The following is an 18208-nucleotide window of genomic DNA, read 5'->3' as shown; positions in this document are numbered from 1 at the left end:
CAAGGAAGGACCTAAGCAACGCTAAACAAAGAGGGCAAAAGCTGCCAAAGAAATCTCTTTATGGGAATATGAATGAGAGTGTGATCTATTGATTCCTTTTCGCATTTGCAAAGAATACATCTATTTGCCAATGCCCACGCTCTCTTCTAATTCTGATCCATGGTTCAGACTTTGCCCTAGCTAGCTTCCCAAGCAAAAAAACTCTCTTTTGAAGGGACTTAAGAATTCCAAATGATGGCCATGGGGAAGGGAATTGCATTCCTTAGCTCCATAATGAAATAACAAGATTTGATAGAGAAGAACCTATTCCTAGAACCCATGAATAACAAGATTTGACAGAGAAGACCCCATTCATAGAACCCATCCTAACCACTCTATCCTTCATATCCCTTTTCATGGGCTTCCCTTAAAACTTTGAAAAAATAAATTGTTTTCATAATCTAGCTCCCAATTATTCTTGTGTCTAATGAAATAAGGATTCAAATGTGCCCTTTCACCCATATATTCTCAAACATTCACCACCTAAGTCTCTTTTGACGAAGTTAAGAGTTAAGACATAAAAATAGCTAAGGGTTCATCCCCGCATCACTTATTCTTCCAAAATTTCACCCTCCTTGTATCTCCCACCTTGAAGGATACTCCATTGCTAGCTAGTTCCCAACCCTTCCTGATGGTTTTCCAACCCCAACCTCATACCCTTCCCTTACTTTATAAGAACACTACCTTGAATGACCTTTTTCCAAAAGGCCTCACTCTTTGACCCATATCTCCAACTCCATTTTCCTAGAAGGGGGTTATTAAGGAAGGAAAGATTCTTTATTCTTAGCCCCTCTTCCTTTTTACCCTGCAAACAATCAACCATTCAACCAGATGAAACTTTTTTTCTAAAGCCCTTCCTCCCCAAAGGAAGTCTACTTGAATCTTCTCAATCAATCTAACCTTTTTGGTCATGCTAAATAATGACACGAACTATATAGGCATATTGGACAAAGTACTTCGAATTAGAAAAAATATTTTTTTTACATATGTGGTAAACATAATGAAGGATGAGTAATCCTTCCAACATGTACTATTGCTATTGAAAAGGTAGAAAAGTATGCTATTCTGTAGAAATCAAACTATCTGCATAGATTATAGGCAGAAAAATACTGTACACACTAAAACTGCTCTATAAATAGGGAGTAAAAGAGTTTCCAACAAAAGAAACTAGTTGCTTTGATTAGCTAAGCTAGGAACTGAGAGAAGGGGTATCCCACCTCATTAGCAATATCTATAATATTGCCAAGCCAACCATCAAACTTCTATGAGCCTCTCTTCCTGTTAGACACCTGGGAAATAACGCAGAAGCAGACTAGCGTTGATTAACCAACATAGCAAATCCAAGTGTGGAGATGCATTTGGTCTACCCAATTGGTTTCTATACAAAGCCTGTTCTCTGCTCAAAACCAAGACTGAAATACTAGTTAACATGATTGTAGGCCTTCTTCATTTTGTAGTTAATGGCTTTATTAGCAAAAAAAAAAAAAAAAAAAAAAAAGACACCACCCAAAATCCGCCTCTCCTTCACCATAAAGGTATTTTATGAATGAGATGCCACTTTCATAACCTCTATTTTCATATTATTTGTTATCTACAGCTTACTTTGGTGCTAATTGTATACAACATGTGTACCTTGCTATGCCCTTTTCAGGTGCTTTCTTTATACATATTTCTTCTTGTTTGCCTATAAAAAAGGAAAAGTTATCCTCAAATGTAAGTTTCTTGAATTATACTTGCCTTGCTTGTTTTGATGGAAAATTTTTATTTGAAAGGTTGGAATCTCCCAGCATTAAACTTCTAGGTATTATGATGATTATCTCCATTGGAATTTTATTAACAGGTATGTATGGTCTACACTTAATTGATTTTATATGAATTCATTACTTTTTCCATCTACCATTTGGATATGTCATTGATAATATCAAGTGATCAACAATATGACCATATAATTCTGTCTGTGCCTGATATCGAGTCAGCTGTTGTTTTGATTAAAATGGACAGAACACAATGAAAATTGAAAACATGCCCTTCTAGAGTTTCAAAATGAACCAGAGTATTTCTTTTCACTGTTTTCTTTTAGGTTTTTGCTGCATTTAAAGAATTTTATGCTAATATCCTTTTTATCCATCATATACTTGTTCCTTATCTATATTAGCTCTCTTATCTTAGTCTCACTATATCTACTTGATGCAAACCAGGACCTTATGAGGAGCAACTAAATGCAGAGAGATAAATAATCAGTTAGTAAATTGAGAACTTACTTGATAAAACCCTAGAACAGGGAATCGTGTGAGCATGGCTGGAATTCTTTTATGTTGCCTAGCATAAAGTTGCTCACAATAGGGCACTTGGCTTGCATCTCTGCCTTAGCAGCTATATGAATTTCTCCTTAGATCTTAGTCAGTTTCTGCCATATAAAATTTGTGGGATCATAGGGTTGCAACTTGGGCAGGTTGGCCGGGTTGACAGCTAACTAGAGCTCAACTCGAATTAAGAAACAATTAACTTGAACTCAACCTAACCCGACCTGTAACCCGAGACACTCAATCCAAACCCAACCCAACATCATTTCTTTAAGTTTGGGTTAGACTTGGGTTGATTGGGTTGGCCGGGTCACAAAATACAAAATCCATCTATAATGCTTTTTAAAGAACATTCTCTATGTATTTATATGAAAATTTAAATAATAAATAGGATAAAAAAAAGCATAAATTTATAGAGTTTTCTAAAAAAAGGTATGAAAAAGTATATAACATAATATAATTTGATATTTTTTCTTAAAAAAAATGAATATTATATATGATAATATTCGGGTTCATATTAGGCTCGGGTTGTTCGAACCTTTGCTTGTGCCCAACACAAATTGAGCTCGGTTTGAAAAAATCTAACTTAAGCCCAACCCGAGTATTGAAAATAATTGCCCAAGCATGTCCAAAACATCGGGTTGGGTTCAGCTTTGATCGGACCAGCCTGCCCAAGTTGCACCCATAAGGATCATAGTAGAATATGATTTTCTCTTCTCTGGTCTTCTGGTTGAAACTTAATGATGCAGGATATGTGGGGCAGTAAAGGGAAACAGATGATGTGACAAGAGCAAGAAAAGAAATTTGAGGTGGAAGATGAGATGAAAAATATGGGAAACATGTACTAACTGCCATGGAATTGGTTTGGTCTTCTCTCTAAGTTCTCCAAAATGCCTCAAGGAATATACCTCTAGCAATAGAAGGATCAATGGGAAACTAATTTTCTTTTTGATAACACAAATAAGATTTTATTCTGAAGTACTTAACTGAAAGGAGCACAACCCACATACACAAGGAGTATACAGAGAGCATTTCAAGTAACAGAACTAAAAGAACACTTTAAACTCTTCGTAAACAGTCTGACAATTCAAGAGCTGAACCAAAGTCAATATGAAAAGCAACATTAGAGTGAGTGGACAAAGTATTTGGATAGAGATTCTTCAACAATACTTTTGAGCTCTCCAGTTTCATGGAACATCTTCTATTTCACTCTTTCCAAATGGTTTGACAAAGAAGCATTCACAACCTTTTATGGCTCCTCATGAGACTTCCATGCTAGCTTAAAATGAAATCCTTAATTGGGTAGGAGTACTCACAAAACCCTAAATAGAGAAAATAACAAGGTTGATACTCTGAGCCACTTATAATGGATCTTAATATGATTGGCTGAATCCTCATCCTGGTTGTGAAGGAAATAACAACTTGGTAGTGGCCAGCATCATCAGGATCCAACCTCCTTAGCAGGAAAAGAGCCTTGCTCCCTTGAACTTCAAAGCTATAGAAAGCTTTAACTGAAAATTGCCTTTCTTAGCTAAACATCCTTAGCTTATTACCATAATCAATTCTCATAGCCAGAATTTGAATTCATTGAAGAAAAGCTTGCACCATCCTAAACTCTACATCAAGGAAATTTGTTCCAAAGCAAGAGGACAATCTTGTGTGACCGCCTATTTCGTCCTAAAAGTCAGCTATCCAAGCACTTTGGTGAGATGTAATGGAGCTGGAAAAGAGTCTTTCAATTGATTAACTTCACATAAGTATCACAATAGAATTAGTTTGAGGGCCATCACCGAAAATGATGCTTGTGCAAGCTTGAAAGGGTTCCCAATCTTTTTGAATGGCTTTCCAAAGCCCAACCTTGTACCCTCCTTCCCTTCCTTTGAGACCCAACCTCCTTTCAATTTATTAAATTTTCTTTGGATTACTTTCCTCCTTAAATTATCCCCTACGCCTTTTTAGTGATTAAGCCTTGTTGAGCTTTAAAAGCCTTCTGATTCCAAACCTTCTTTGCCTTTATTTGAATAAAAAATTGACCACCTTGCAACATGAATCTTTTTCTCAAGACTACTACCTCCCCAAAGAAAATCTTGCTAAATCTTCTCCAACGTAATCCTCACTACCTGTAGCATGGGTGAAATTGACATATAGTAAATTTAAAGGGTAATGATTGTGGTTTAATTAAAATAGCCCTCTTATCCTTAGAAAGATATTGCTTCTTCTAATAAGCCAACCTTCTTCTAAATCTTTCCTCCACTAAGTTTCAAATCAAGATAGATCTAAACAAGGCACCCAATGGTAATCCTAAGTGAGTGGTAGGCAACTTCTCTACTCTACAACCTATAACCTCTTGCAAATCCACAGTTGCCACATCCCCATTGAATCAACTTACTCTTTTGAAGATTGATTTTAAGCTTAAAGGGAACTTTGAAGCAAAAAAGAGATCCACCTCACATACAACACAAAACAAAAGGAAACCATCTATAGAAAACAAATGCAAAATTTCTGCCCCTGCTCTACCCCTTTTCCTCAAGAGAAATCTCCTATTGAAGTCACTTTCATGTCCGTACAAATAAAATAACTTAGAGCTGTATAGCTAACACAAGCAAGTAGAGCACATGGTTCAAAGTATCGACCTAGTAGTATCTGTCTTGGAGATGGCTGTGACAAGTCCACTACACAAGTTGGTATTATGCGATTCAAGAATAACTTGGTTTCAACCCAAATATGAATAACTAGACTTGCCCAAATGACTTGAAGCTATAACAACATTAGTCAAATCTAATGAAAATGGAAGAAAAGAATAGATAATCTCTAAATATCTTAGAGATTCCTCTTATCAATTAAAAAAGATGCTTTAATACATTAGTAGGAACAAAAACTTCAAATTGATTTACTTTCAAATATTTTTTTATTAATCACCTTTTTATGAAGATATACTAATTATCAAAAATTGGTATTTGGTGTAAAATGAGAATGGAAATGTTTCAAAAATTTTACTTCTTAATACTATCATAAATCAATTCCGTGCTTTTATAACTATTTAGATAATGTCAAATATATGAATTTGTTGTGTCCATCTAATTATAGTTATTTTTCTATTTCTTTTAGAATTTTTGAACTCTTTTACTAGCATATTGTGTGTATCATCCAATGTCGATTTGAGATACCATGACTGATGTGTGCCTTTGAACCTGCTGGATCAACAATTGATACGTGACTTTGAACCATGGTAGAGAGAAAGAGTGACACCCTGCCTCAAATCAGGAGAGTTTGAAAAGAAACCAATAGAAGGCATATTCACCAACACAAAGAACCTTATATCAGAAATACTTTAATACACCTGAGCCATTTTTTCCCAAGACCCATCATATTCATAATTGATAGCTAGAAATCCTTGTTAACCTGGTCATATGCTTTTCAAATATTCAACTTGCAAGCAACACTTAATTTAGAGCTTTTGAATTTAGAGTCATTGGACTTATTAGTAGTAAGAATCACATCAAGGATGTGTTCCCTTCTACAAAGCTTTTTGTGAATCAGAGGCCACCTTAACAATAACATTTCAGAACCTATTAGCCTAAATCTTTGCCAATAGCTTGTATCGACGTCCAACCAAACTCATAGGCCAAAAGTCCTTGACATCCTTTGCACCACACTTTGTGGGAACCAACATTACAGAAGTGGCATTCTAGCTTCTATCCAAAATAACAGCCTCATGGAACTTCTTTAAGAACCTCATCATTTTTCCATGAGCTATGCCCCAATCTGCCTTCTAGAATACCAAGGGAAACTTGCAAGCGCTTGGGGCCTTATCATCCCAAAGTTTTGCAGAGCTTTTAACACCTCCTCCCTGAATACTTTGGGAAAGTAAAAAATATATCAGAAAGTAATTTTTCTCACCCCAGAACTCTTCTGGGAAAAATGGATACATAATTTTACAGGAAACAGTGAATGGCCTCCCAACCTTATATGCTGCCAAATGTTGACTCTTTCTTTACTTTCAATGTCATAGAGCCCCAAACAAAGATATTCCTAATATATAAATTTAGCAAGAACTCAAATTGCCCCAAAGGTTTCAAAAGACTTTGTAGCGGTTTTAAAATTCCCTTATTAGTTACTTCAAGAATTGCTAAAAAAATTGAAAAAAAAAATGGTAATTCTATACTAGGTTTTTGATGTTGGTTGATGGGCAGCTTGATTGTTGTTTTTCTAGTTCTAGAGGTTTGCAGCTGGGGATGATTTACTCCTTATCTCATTTTACTGGTAATGAAGTTTTTGAGTGCTTTGTTTGAGGGTTGTGGAGAGTGGTGATGGTGGGGGGTTGACTGTTAGCCATTTATGGTTTGAAGGTGTACTTTATATATATATATCAAGAAAAATGATGCAAAATTAGATTAAAATTGCATAACAAAAAGGTTCTGACACTAGTACACAAGTTTACAACTTGTGCTGGACCTTAAAGGAAGTATTGTTTTTGAGCTATCTGATTTGTTGCCTGCTGACGATACTCTTACTTACTGTGCCTGAGTGAAGTTTAGATTTTATATGTTAGGTGCATGTTATTGTGTTCTAAATCCATTTCTGGATAAAGGATCAATAAGTCCTAAAGTGAGATTATTCCTCTGGGGGCAGTTGTGGATCTTGAGGCCCTGCTTCTGTACTAGGGCGTGAGGTGGGTAAGCTAACAAATTTTAAACCTAGAGCTGTGTGGGATCTGGTGATTGAGCAGTTTGAAAAAGAGATTTGTGGTGTCCTGATGAAGGGGAAAAAAAATTGTGGTTTGGAAGAGGCAATTTTTATCTATGGGGGATGGCTTACTTTCATTCTTAGTACCCTATCGAGTCTTATTCTATGCTATGTCTGAATTTGTGATGCCTATTTTAGTCCACCTGAGATCAGTGAAAGCTTCCATGAGAGGAGGTAGGTATGCACTCTCATTTGGTTTATTGGTCCTTTGTGTGTGCATTTATGAAAGGGGTTTTGGGGATTAGGAATTTATTTCTTCTAAACAAAGCCTTTTTTGGCAAGTGGCTGTGAAGATTTTTAGGTGACTGTTGTGATTGTCTTTGAAGAAAAGTAATGGTGGATAGATTGGGACTGGTGTTCAGGGAATGGTAAAGGTTCTTTAGGGTGTAGTTTGTGGAGACCTATTTGAAAGAGTTGAGATGCATTCCAGGGCTTCATCTGCTTTTCTGTGGGTAGAGGAGGAGGTCCAGATTCTGGCTGGATGCCTAGTGTGGGAAGGGGAATTTGCATAGTGGGTTCTGATGGGGGAAAGTCTTTTTAAGTCTATTCAAGGAGGAAAGGGAAAATATAAACAAACTTTAAGTAGAATTAATATTAATTAGAATTAAATTAGGATTAATATTTGTTGGAGTCAAATTAGGATTAGCTAGTTAGGTTATAATATAAATAGAATTTGAGTTATAATAGGTTATTCGAGTCCTAGTAGATCTATATAGACTATAGATCTGAAGAAGATCAAAGCTATTGTGGATTGTCTAGTACCAACAAATATCCATGAGGTGTGAAGCTTCCATGGAATGACTACATTGTATCGATGATTTATTCGAAATTTCAACTCTATTATGACCCCGATTATTGAATGCATGAAACCTGGTTCATTTATTTGGACCAAGGCAGCCAACAAGGCATTTGAAGAAATCAAATCCAGGATGGTGAACTCTCCTATCTTACATCTACTAGACTTTGAGAAAGTATTTGAGATGGCTTGTGATGTTTCCCATGTGGGAATTGGAGCAATTCTTAGCTAAGAAGGACATCTTGTGGCTTTCTTTAGTGAGAAGCTCAATGGAGCAAAGAAAAAGTACTCCACATATGAATTTTTTTTTTTGATGGGTAAATTTTATCCTTATTGGGGCTTGAATCTAGAACCTCCCACAAACCCTCCTCATCCTTTTACCACTTGAACCAGGCCTCAAGGGCAATACCCCACATATAATCTTGAATTCTATGCGGTGGTGCAAACAATTAGACATTTGGCAGCATTATCTCAGTTACAAGAAATTTGTTTTGTATTTGGATTATGAAGCCTTGCGATATCTTAATTCTCAAAAGAAGCTTAACGTTTGAGATGCAAAATGGAGCTGTTTTCTTTAGCTATTTACCTTCAATTTACAACATTTTGTAGGAGTTGAAAATAAGGTAGCTGATGCCTTTGGTAGGAAGGCCCTTCTTTAAGTAAACATGTTAGCCACTACCATTGGATTTGAAGAGTTAAAGTATTGCTATGGCAATGATGCTGATTTTGGAGATGTTCATTTCTCTCTTTTGAGTGGTTCAAAAGCAACACATGCTGATTTCCAGATTTTAGAAGGGTACTTGTTTTATAAAAATCATTTATGCTTACCAAGGACTTACGTACGTGATCATGTCATATGGGAACTTCATGGAGACGGAATGGGTGGACATTTTGGATGAGTTAAGACCATTGCTTTGGTGGAAGATTGCCTCTTTTGGCCTAGTTTAAAGAAGGATATCTGGAAGGTTATCAAGCAATGTCGAGCATGTCAAGTAGGAAAGGGTTCAAAGCAATATATATATATATATATTTTGATAAGTAAGTTCAAATTGTATAAAAACGCTAAAGGGGGGCACCAAAGTACATACGGTGTATACGACGGTTGTCTAATAGCGCCAAAAAGGATAGGGAAAACAAAAAAATACTCCCTCCCTCAATCTGTCCCCAATCAATCAATAAAATCAACTAAGAATATAGAAGTATGTTCCATAAACATGTTTGTCCAAGATAATAAACTGCACAAAAACAAGAACTTCAACCTTTAAATAGAAAGCTCTATATTCTCAAAAGATCTTCTATTTCTCTCCTTCCAAATTGTTTAAAAGAGGCACAAAGGCGTTGCACTCCACACTTTCTTTCTCTTTCTTCCAATGAATGAGCCCTGCCACCCTAAAAGGGTCTCTCTAACGGAAGCTCGAATCACCCAACACACCTTGAACAAAGAGAACAAGAGCTCCCACAACAGCCTTGTCTTCCCACAATGCGAGAGTATATGGTCAATTGACTCCTCATAAGCATAACAAAGGGAGCATCTATTGGCTAAAGACCACCTTCTCCTTTGCAATTGGTCTAAAGTTAAAACTTTCCCCCATGTTGCTTCCTAAGCAAAAAAACTAACCTTAGGAGGGACCTAAGCATTCCACACAATACTAGTAGGGAAATGGCTTACCCTTACTTCCTCGAGGATAGAAAGGAGAGACTTAACAAAAAAGGATCCACTCTTTGTAATTGCCCAAAACACCTCATCCTCCCTCTCCTCAACCACCACCTTGTCTTGAATCCCTAACAAGAAGCATTCCACCGTCTCAATCTCCCAATCATTTAGAGGTCTAGAGAAGCTTGGGTTCCATTCACCCCCCTTAGAACAGTGCATCCACAAATCCGCCACCCAAGCCTCTTTTGAGCTAGCTAAAGCGAACAAGGAAGGAAAGGACACGCATAAAGGCTCATCCCCACACCATTTGTCTCTCCAAAACTTGACCCTTCTCCTATTGCCCACTACAAAGAGAGTTCTGGAAAAGACTAACTCCCACAAAAGCCTTATAGCCTTCCATAGACCAACACCATAGCTGCCCCTCACTTCCTTAGAACACCAACCTCCTTCCAATCCCCCAAATTTACCACAAATAACTTCTCTCCAAAAGGCATCCCTTTCCTTAGCAAAGCACCAAATCCATTTGCAGAGGAGAGCCTTATTAAGAGAGTTAAAACATCTAACTCCAAGGCCAAAGCAAAATATATACACCATTACCAATTCCATCCAAACCTTGGGAAGACTTGAGCATGGATTTTGTACTTGGATTACAAAGGATGCAATAGGGCTTTGATTCTATATTTGTTGTGGTTGATAGATTTTCCAAAATGATACGTTTTATCCCATGTAAAAAGGCTTCAGATACTTCTTATGTTGTTGCCTTGTTCTTTAAAGAAGTAATTCGATTGCATGGATTACCACAATCCATTGTTTTTGATCGTGATGTCAAGTTTATGAGCTAAATTTGGAAAATCTTATAGGCTAATCTAGGTACTCAATTAAAATTTTTAAGTTCTTTTTATCCTCAAATTGATGGACAAATGTAAGTTGTCAATGACAACCTTGGTAATATTTTGAGATGCATTGTGAGAGATTAGTTGAGAAATTGGGACAATGTCTTGCCACAAGCTAAGTTTGCTTTCAACTGCTCCACTAATCGCACTACTGGGTACTCACCTTTTGAACTGGCATATGGATTGAAACCTAAACAACATATTGATCTTATACCATTACTTACTTCTATCTGCACCAGCCAAGATGGTGATGCATTTGCACGTCATATACAAGATATACATGAAAAGGTATGAGAAAAATCCAAAATCAGCAATGAGTCTATAAAAAGGCAACAGATGCGTATCAAAGATATATGTAGTTTCAAGAGAACATCTAGTAATGGTTCATCTACGTGCAGAAAGATTTCATTCAAGCACATATCAAAAGCTTCAAGCTAAGAAAATGGGTCCATTTCGGGTACCAAAATGGTTGGGTGAGAATGCATATTTGTTAGAGTTTCCTTTAGAATTGCATTTTAGTCTGATATTTAATGTGGGAGATTTGTTTATCTACCGTGGTCATCAAAACGAGGTAAGTGAAGAATTGGATCTTCAATTATCACTTAGTCTTAGCCCACGTCTTGAGATTGAGTATGTTCTTGACGATTAACTTGTGTCTACTCGACAAGGATACCAAAATTTTTTGGTGAAATGGTTCGGCAAACCACACTTTGACAATAGATGGATTACAACAACAAATTTTCAGAATCTTAACCTTGATCACTATTAATTTTATCAAGCATCTAACTCATTGGAGCCAAGTCCTTTCAAGCTAGGGGGAATCGATGAGGGAAAGTCTTTTAAAGTCTATTCAAGGAGGAAATGGAAGACATAAATAAACTCTAAGTAGGATTAGTATTAATTGAAATTAAATTAGGATTAGTATTTGTTAGAGTTAAATAAAGATTAACTAGTTAGGTTATAATATAATTAGAATTTGAGTCATAATAATTTATTAGAGTCCTAGTAGACTTTGAATGTTATAATAAGAATTAGAGTTATAATAGGTTATTAGAATCCTAGTAGACTTTGGATTTTTTAGAGAAACCTATAAATAAGGCTAATCAATGTAAATCAAAGGAATAAATTGATTGATATTAATAGTATTATGTTTTTTTCATTGCAAGTGTTGCAATCTTCAATGGTGAGACTCCTATAAGGCTTTAGTGAGACTTTAAGGTTTCCATCTTTACTTTGTCATTTCTTCTCTCTCTACTTTTTTATTTTTTTATTTATTTTTTTCTCTACCATAAACTTCTTGTTCCTCTCCTTACACCCTAAAATAAAAACCCTAATCCACCTACTTTTGAGTGTAGGCAACCATCCTAGGGTTGTCCTACATCAGGTTCTTATCTCTTATTGCCTTAGCGGTTAACAGAGATGCATGAGTTGCTGATTATTGGTGAGAGGAGGAAGGTCAGTGCCATTTGAATCTGGAGTTTCATCACCAGAGTTTTGACTACTGGGGACTGGAAGAATGTGGGATCCATTGATATAGGCTGCCTAGAGGTGTAATGAGTTAATGTGAACGCATTCTTTTTTTCCTTTTTTGCTGTTCAAACAAAAGCAATTTTGGTTTCTCAAAGTGTTGTGTTCATTTTATGTTAGTTTTATTTAGGTGTTCCAGGGTAGCCATAAACCTCAATTGAACAAAATGATCTGACTGTTACATAGTGACATTCTTTCTTGTACCTTTGTTCAGGCAAATATTAACCATGGTTGCTACTGTTAATATTTTTGATAAAGTAATGTAGTGCATTTCTCAAGCTTTAAAATTTTTTCTGGTGGTTAATTATTCTTGTTCTTCATTCCTGACATATATGTCTGTGTGGCAGTTGCAAAAGAGACAGAGTTTGAGATTTGGGGTTTCATTTTTGTTATGCTTGCTGCTGTTATGTCTGGGTTCCGCTGGTCCATGACTCAGATTCTTCTGCAGGTATTTTGTCTATTTACTTTATATTACATGATCACTGGGGCGTGAATAATTGGATCCAAAAGTTAGCTTATCTTTTTTTTATAACTCTGAGTGCTTACTTTACCTTTGTTGGCTTGGACCTAACTTTTCATTCTGCTGGTGCATGCTGATATCGAAACTGACATGAAGAAAGAAGCCTATGGTAAGCACTATACTTCTGTGTTTGGGATGGCTACTGTTGTGAGTTAGTATAAACCTATGAGTTCCACATAACATGCACATATGCAAACTATGTAGATCCACTCCTCACTTATGTAACATCTAAAATATCCTCACAACTTGTGTAAGTAGCTTTGTGAATCTTTATGTCAGATATTTCTTTATTAGTAGCTTTGTGAATCTTATGTCAGGTATTTTTTTTTATTACTATTAAAGTTAAGATTCTGTTAATTTACTTGAGAAATTAGGGGAAAACTATATGATTTATGTTGATGAAAAGAGGATAAATCACATGAAAGCCTATATCAGGTTAGGAGAAGATGAGTGCTGAAGTTCTGCCAATGGCTGAGAATATCCCATTATATCTCAATGAGTCTTGCTTTATCTCCCCCTATTTTTATGATTTTTAGGATGATATTAGAAGAATTCAAGATTGATGGTATATATGAATAATATGGAAACAAATATCAAGTATGATATGAGGTGACCTGTGGAAAAGTGAAACATTCCACTTCACTACCTATTATTATCATTAAATACTAATAATTTTGGCTTATAAAAAAATAAAAATTCAATACAAATAATTTTGAAAACTATGGATATGTTTAGGGCTCCGTTATTTATAGCATCATACCCTAATCTGGAATAAATGCTGTAAATACCTGAAACAACTCAATTATTGCCATCTTGGTCAAGCTGAGGACATTAACATCAAGTTGCTCTGAGATAGCACATGGTTAAAATGTCTATTGGTTTGTAAAAATGAAGAACAATATACAGTGAATGTTTCTAATGTCTATACTATGTACATTTGTTTCAGCATGTGAAACCTAGTCTAAATGAAGTGATGTGCTCTATGGTAAAGTGACTAATGGAAATAAAGAACAAATCATTCACACAGCTTACCTAACTTGGATCCTCAAATCTCAACAGTTTGAAATCATAAACATGAAGATCTCTGGAATTGATCCATGTTATGTTTACTAATCAACTCCCCAATTCACAAGAAGGCACTCTCAAAGATCCGAACTCCTTCAAATTTGTCTTGGCTAAATCCTCAAGCAAAAACATGAACCCATGAGCAAGAATAGGTTGTGCTGGTTGTTTCGTTGTTGAAAGAATTGTGTTTAAAGGCTTGGATTCGGATCTCCCAATAATTCTCATGGTTCAAAGTCATGGTATTGGTTGCTAACTTAGCAAGTTCTAAGGTGTATTGATCTCAATATCTCAGATCGGTATTAGATGATACACACAATATACTAGTTTAAAAACTAAAAGAATTCTAAAAAATTAATAAAAAATTTTAGAAAAATAATTATAATTAAATGGACTCAACAAATTAATAAATAAACGAATATCATATTTGCCATTATCTAATAACATAAAAGCACAAAATTGGTTTATGATAGTATTAAGATATAAGAATTTTTAAAATATTTTTGTATTCATCTTTACATCCAATACCAAATTTTCATAATTGTTATATCTTGAAAAAAAAAAAATGTTTGAAAGTAAGTCAATTTTGTAGTTTTGGTGTTCCTACTAATGTATTAAATATATTTTTTTTTAATTGATAAGAGGAATCTAAGATATTTGGAGATTATCTAGTTTTTTTTTTCCTTCCATTTTCATTAAATTTGAGTCATTTTGTTGTGACTCAAGCTGTTTGGGAGAGTCAAGCAATTCATATTTGAGTTGGAACTAAGTTATTCTTGAATTGCATGATACCAACTCATGCATCAGACTCATAGTGGCCATGGCTGAGACGGATGCTACTTGGTCAATAGACTTGATACTTTGAACCATGATCATTCTTGGAATTTGGGGCTGAGTTTTATATGCTCCAGTAGCAAAAGAACTATAAATGTGTTCCATGAAACCCTTGAGTGTACCTGAACTGTAGAAATGGGTCCTGAACTAGAGGTGGTTTGATGGGTGCTCTTTGGGTAAATTTTATTGACCTGTTAATTAGTTGAGCTGGGCACTCAATCAGTGCACAATTAAGTCTCAATTGGTTATCATGTGAATGCCATTGACCGACGCAAAAAGCTGAAGTTAAATCTATATACCAAAAGGCTCAATCCAGTGAATGGAGTTCCTATATGTCGCATAGCATATTTTAGAGATCTGATTTGAAGAAGTTATGGTATTGAAAGACTAATAATGCATGTTGAGTATGCCTGAGTGTTTTTGATGACTAGCACAGGTTTATCTGTATAGTATAGCATGATTGAAATGGGCATTGTGAAGGATCTTTAACCACCGTTTGTAATGGAATATACCAAGACTAAATTCCTAGTGGGCTTATATCTAAAGAAAATAAAGGTTAGAGCTTCCAAAGTATAAGGGGTTTGATTCTTCCCCCATATAACATAGTTCTCTTTACTATATGACTTTACTAGTGAAACAGCATTAATGTGAGCTTTTCCAGTTCTGTCATAGCCTGGACTTTGATGGCAAACTATCCTCTGTTTCCTCCCATTTGGGGTTGCCTTTTCTTTTAAAAAAAATTTAAATTTAGAGTTAATTCTGTATGTTTATTATCTAAAATGATCACTATAAGGTTCCTCTATGTGGTTGTTTCCAGGTTTGAAAAATCCACTTACATTGATGAGCTATGTGGCTCCAGTGATGACTGTGGCTACCGCTCTACTTTCTCTTCTAATGGACCCGTGGTATGAATTTAAAACGAACAATTACTTCAATAGTTCATGGCATGTCATACGGAGCTGCTTGCTGATGCTAATTGGTGGAACTCTGGCCTTCTTTATGGTAGGAATACTGACTTATTTTCATTGAATTTTTAGCATTGGTCTCATCTTATTTATTTATTTATTATTGCTTTGCTGGGCCTTGACCTTGTTTGGTGACACAGTATTTGATGACTTATTCTCAGGCTTTACATACATTTCCTGCTGCTGTCAAATTATTCTTGGCAACTTATTTGGTATTCCTCTTGGTCTGAATAAGCCTGGTCTGAGTTTCTGCTCTTTCCTTTTGTTGCAGGTTTTGACAGAATACATTCTTGTCTCAGTAACTAGTGCTGTAACAGTGACTATAGCAGGGGTTGTCAAGGAGGCTGTCACTATTTTGGTATGAGCTGTTGTTAAATTATTGATAAATGGATATGCAATTTTTTGACTGTTCCCATATATCTATGGTTGTATCCTGCCTTCTTGACTACCTGTTTGTCAGTCTCATCCATCTAAGCATTCTGATTTTGCCTACTTTCATTTTCTAAACGTTTATTTAAAATGCTCAAACATTTTTCTTTTTTGATAAAACAAGTAAATCTACTAGCCCCACTTGACTGGACTAGGAAAAACCACTGGTGCTTGCCCTCTCCAAGAACTGTGTATCAGGTAAGCTCAGGCTCTAACTTGGGACCTCTTATCCTTGAGTCAGTTGAGCTGCCTGTGGGGGCAATTGCCCAAACCTTTTGTATCATAAAATATAGGTAGCCTTAGTGTCATCTTATAACATTTTGCTTTAACTTGACACAAATAAATTTGTCATTGCTCAGCAAAAATATTCTACAGTTATAAAACACTCAATAAGCACTTCCCATTTAATCCATCCTGCCCTAATTCTATAGTTAAAATCCTCCTTGCTATTACCTTCAGATCAATTTCATATCCTGGATGATCTTAGTTGTTTTATTTCATTTGTTACATGATTTTGGTTAGTTTTATATCCTGATCATATTTGCTCAATCATTGGCACATTGCTGATCCCTTCCATTTGTTTCCAAATCATTTTCTGACCTTGTATATTGCTGGTTCAGGTTGCAGTCTTTTACTTCCATGATCAGTTTACCTGGTTGAAGGGGGTTGGTCTATTCACAATCATGGTTGGTGTTAGTTTATTCAACTGGTACAAGTAAGTCATCATTTAACATGTTTTTGAGCAAAGTTTATACATGTCATTGTTCTGCTTCCTTTGATCTTGTTGCTAAATGCAGTTAATACTCTGTAGTTTGTAGGACTATCAAGCTAATATGTTTTGTTGCTAAATGAAGTCTATACCCCAGTAATCACCTAAATGAAGCTTCAGAATATATATGAATTTATTTATATAGGCTCCATTTCTATAATAGGATGAATTCCTAGAACTCCACTGGTGTCAATAACTAGCATTGTCACCATCTATATGAAAGGAACTCCAAATATGTTGCCATTTTTGCTATAGAAACAACGATTCATTGTTGAATGAATCAAGAGTACAAGAAGGACAAGTTAACCTTGAAATGAGAGAAAACAGAACCATTATAAAGAAGGAAAACATGTCTGTAACAAGAACAACCAATGAGTTGAAGCTGCCAAAACTTCATATTTAGAGTAGGAAGAAATTTTCATGAAAAGAAAAGATTATCTCCTTGCATTTTGTCCGAGGTTCACCTAGTTGAATCCTGCTATGTTGTGTGGGTTTGGTTGACAAAAAAAATGTGGTTGTGTGTGATCAAGCCCTGAAGTAATCAAGTTTTGTGCTACATTGCAGATTACACGCCATCTAAATAGAGCTGATACCTTTAATTCAAAATATAAATCATGATAAATTAAATTATTTTTACTCTTCATTAAGTTATTGAGATTGATGAGAACAGTTGATTCATGGATGACTTTGTGCTTTACATAGGTGTAGTTAGTCATTTTTATTTGGCAATCCAAATCTTAGATAGAAAAAGTTGACATTTTGTATGATCTTCCTTATAAACCACGCCCAACCCCCAAGAAAAGGAAGGAATAATATGCTAAAAAACCAAATCCAAAGAGATCCCAAACTAATTTCATGTTTGTAATGAAACCTTTTAGTTCTTGAATAATATGATATCTTTGAGGTGTATGGCTCCTTTGTTAGCTATAAAGGCAGCTATCATAAGTTTTTAAAGCAAGAAATTTCCTCAGAATTGCCAACCATTTTGTTTGATGAAGTTTTGCAAGATTTTCCTTCCATTTATAGAGGTGCAATTTCATTAGGTGTGCACCACCTTGCAAGTGACTGTCAGCAAGGCAAATGATGAGATGTTCACCTGTAAATTCCCATCAGTTTAGCACTGACGTGTGAATATCAATGGTTCCAGCCTGCTAATCATGTATAGCATAAGCTTCATGTACACCATTGACTTATTCTCCAAGATGGGTTTATCATTGGTATTGATTTCTTGTTTTTAAGTCCTTTGTTAGTGAATGTTCTAAAATCTCGATTGATGGAAATAATTAAAAATTTAAGAGTTTGTTCCCTAGTCTGTGAAATCTGGTGTCAATGAGTCGATCATTAAGATCAACCAGTCAAGGCTTGCGTTGATGCAATACCTGTTTTTTACACTTACTAATTCATCCCAAGAGTGCTTAACCTAATTTGTCAAATATGATAAAGAGCCAAGCCTTAATCAATCTTTAGAGCATTGATGCATGCCATGCAAAAACTTGTTAGTGCTTTGACTTTTTTGCTGGACAGTAGATATTCTTTATTGTCATTATCATTAGGTTTCAGATCATGACCATTTAATGCATTTTGTATCCTGCTTCCCCCAACAGCAAAGTTCTCATAATATGTCTTTGTGTTGTCATCTTTCTAATTCTTACTTTTATTTTTATTGTTTAG

General features: G+C 35.5%; 1 protein-coding gene across 1 annotated transcript in view; it reads left to right on the top strand.

The window, feature by feature from the left end:
* LOC117926734 (probable sugar phosphate/phosphate translocator At1g06470) overlaps positions 1 to 18208 on the top strand; it is a 30354-nt gene that overhangs the window by 11026 nt on the left and 1120 nt on the right. The window contains exons 6-11 of the mRNA XM_034845993.1: positions 1812 to 1879; positions 12306 to 12406; positions 12575 to 12587; positions 15192 to 15376; positions 15611 to 15697; positions 16389 to 16483. Of these exons, the coding sequence (XP_034701884.1) occupies positions 1812 to 1879; positions 12306 to 12406; positions 12575 to 12587; positions 15192 to 15376; positions 15611 to 15697; positions 16389 to 16483 (549 nt within the window). The remainder of the gene's footprint in view (positions 1 to 1811; positions 1880 to 12305; positions 12407 to 12574; positions 12588 to 15191; positions 15377 to 15610; positions 15698 to 16388; positions 16484 to 18208) is intronic.

This window comes from Vitis riparia, chromosome 12, assembly GCF_004353265.1.
Source record: "Vitis riparia cultivar Riparia Gloire de Montpellier isolate 1030 chromosome 12, EGFV_Vit.rip_1.0, whole genome shotgun sequence".
NCBI lineage: Eukaryota > Viridiplantae > Streptophyta > Magnoliopsida > Vitales > Vitaceae > Vitis > Vitis riparia.
Note: the sequence above shows the minus strand (reverse complement) of the source record. Positions and strands in the feature narration are given on the sequence as shown.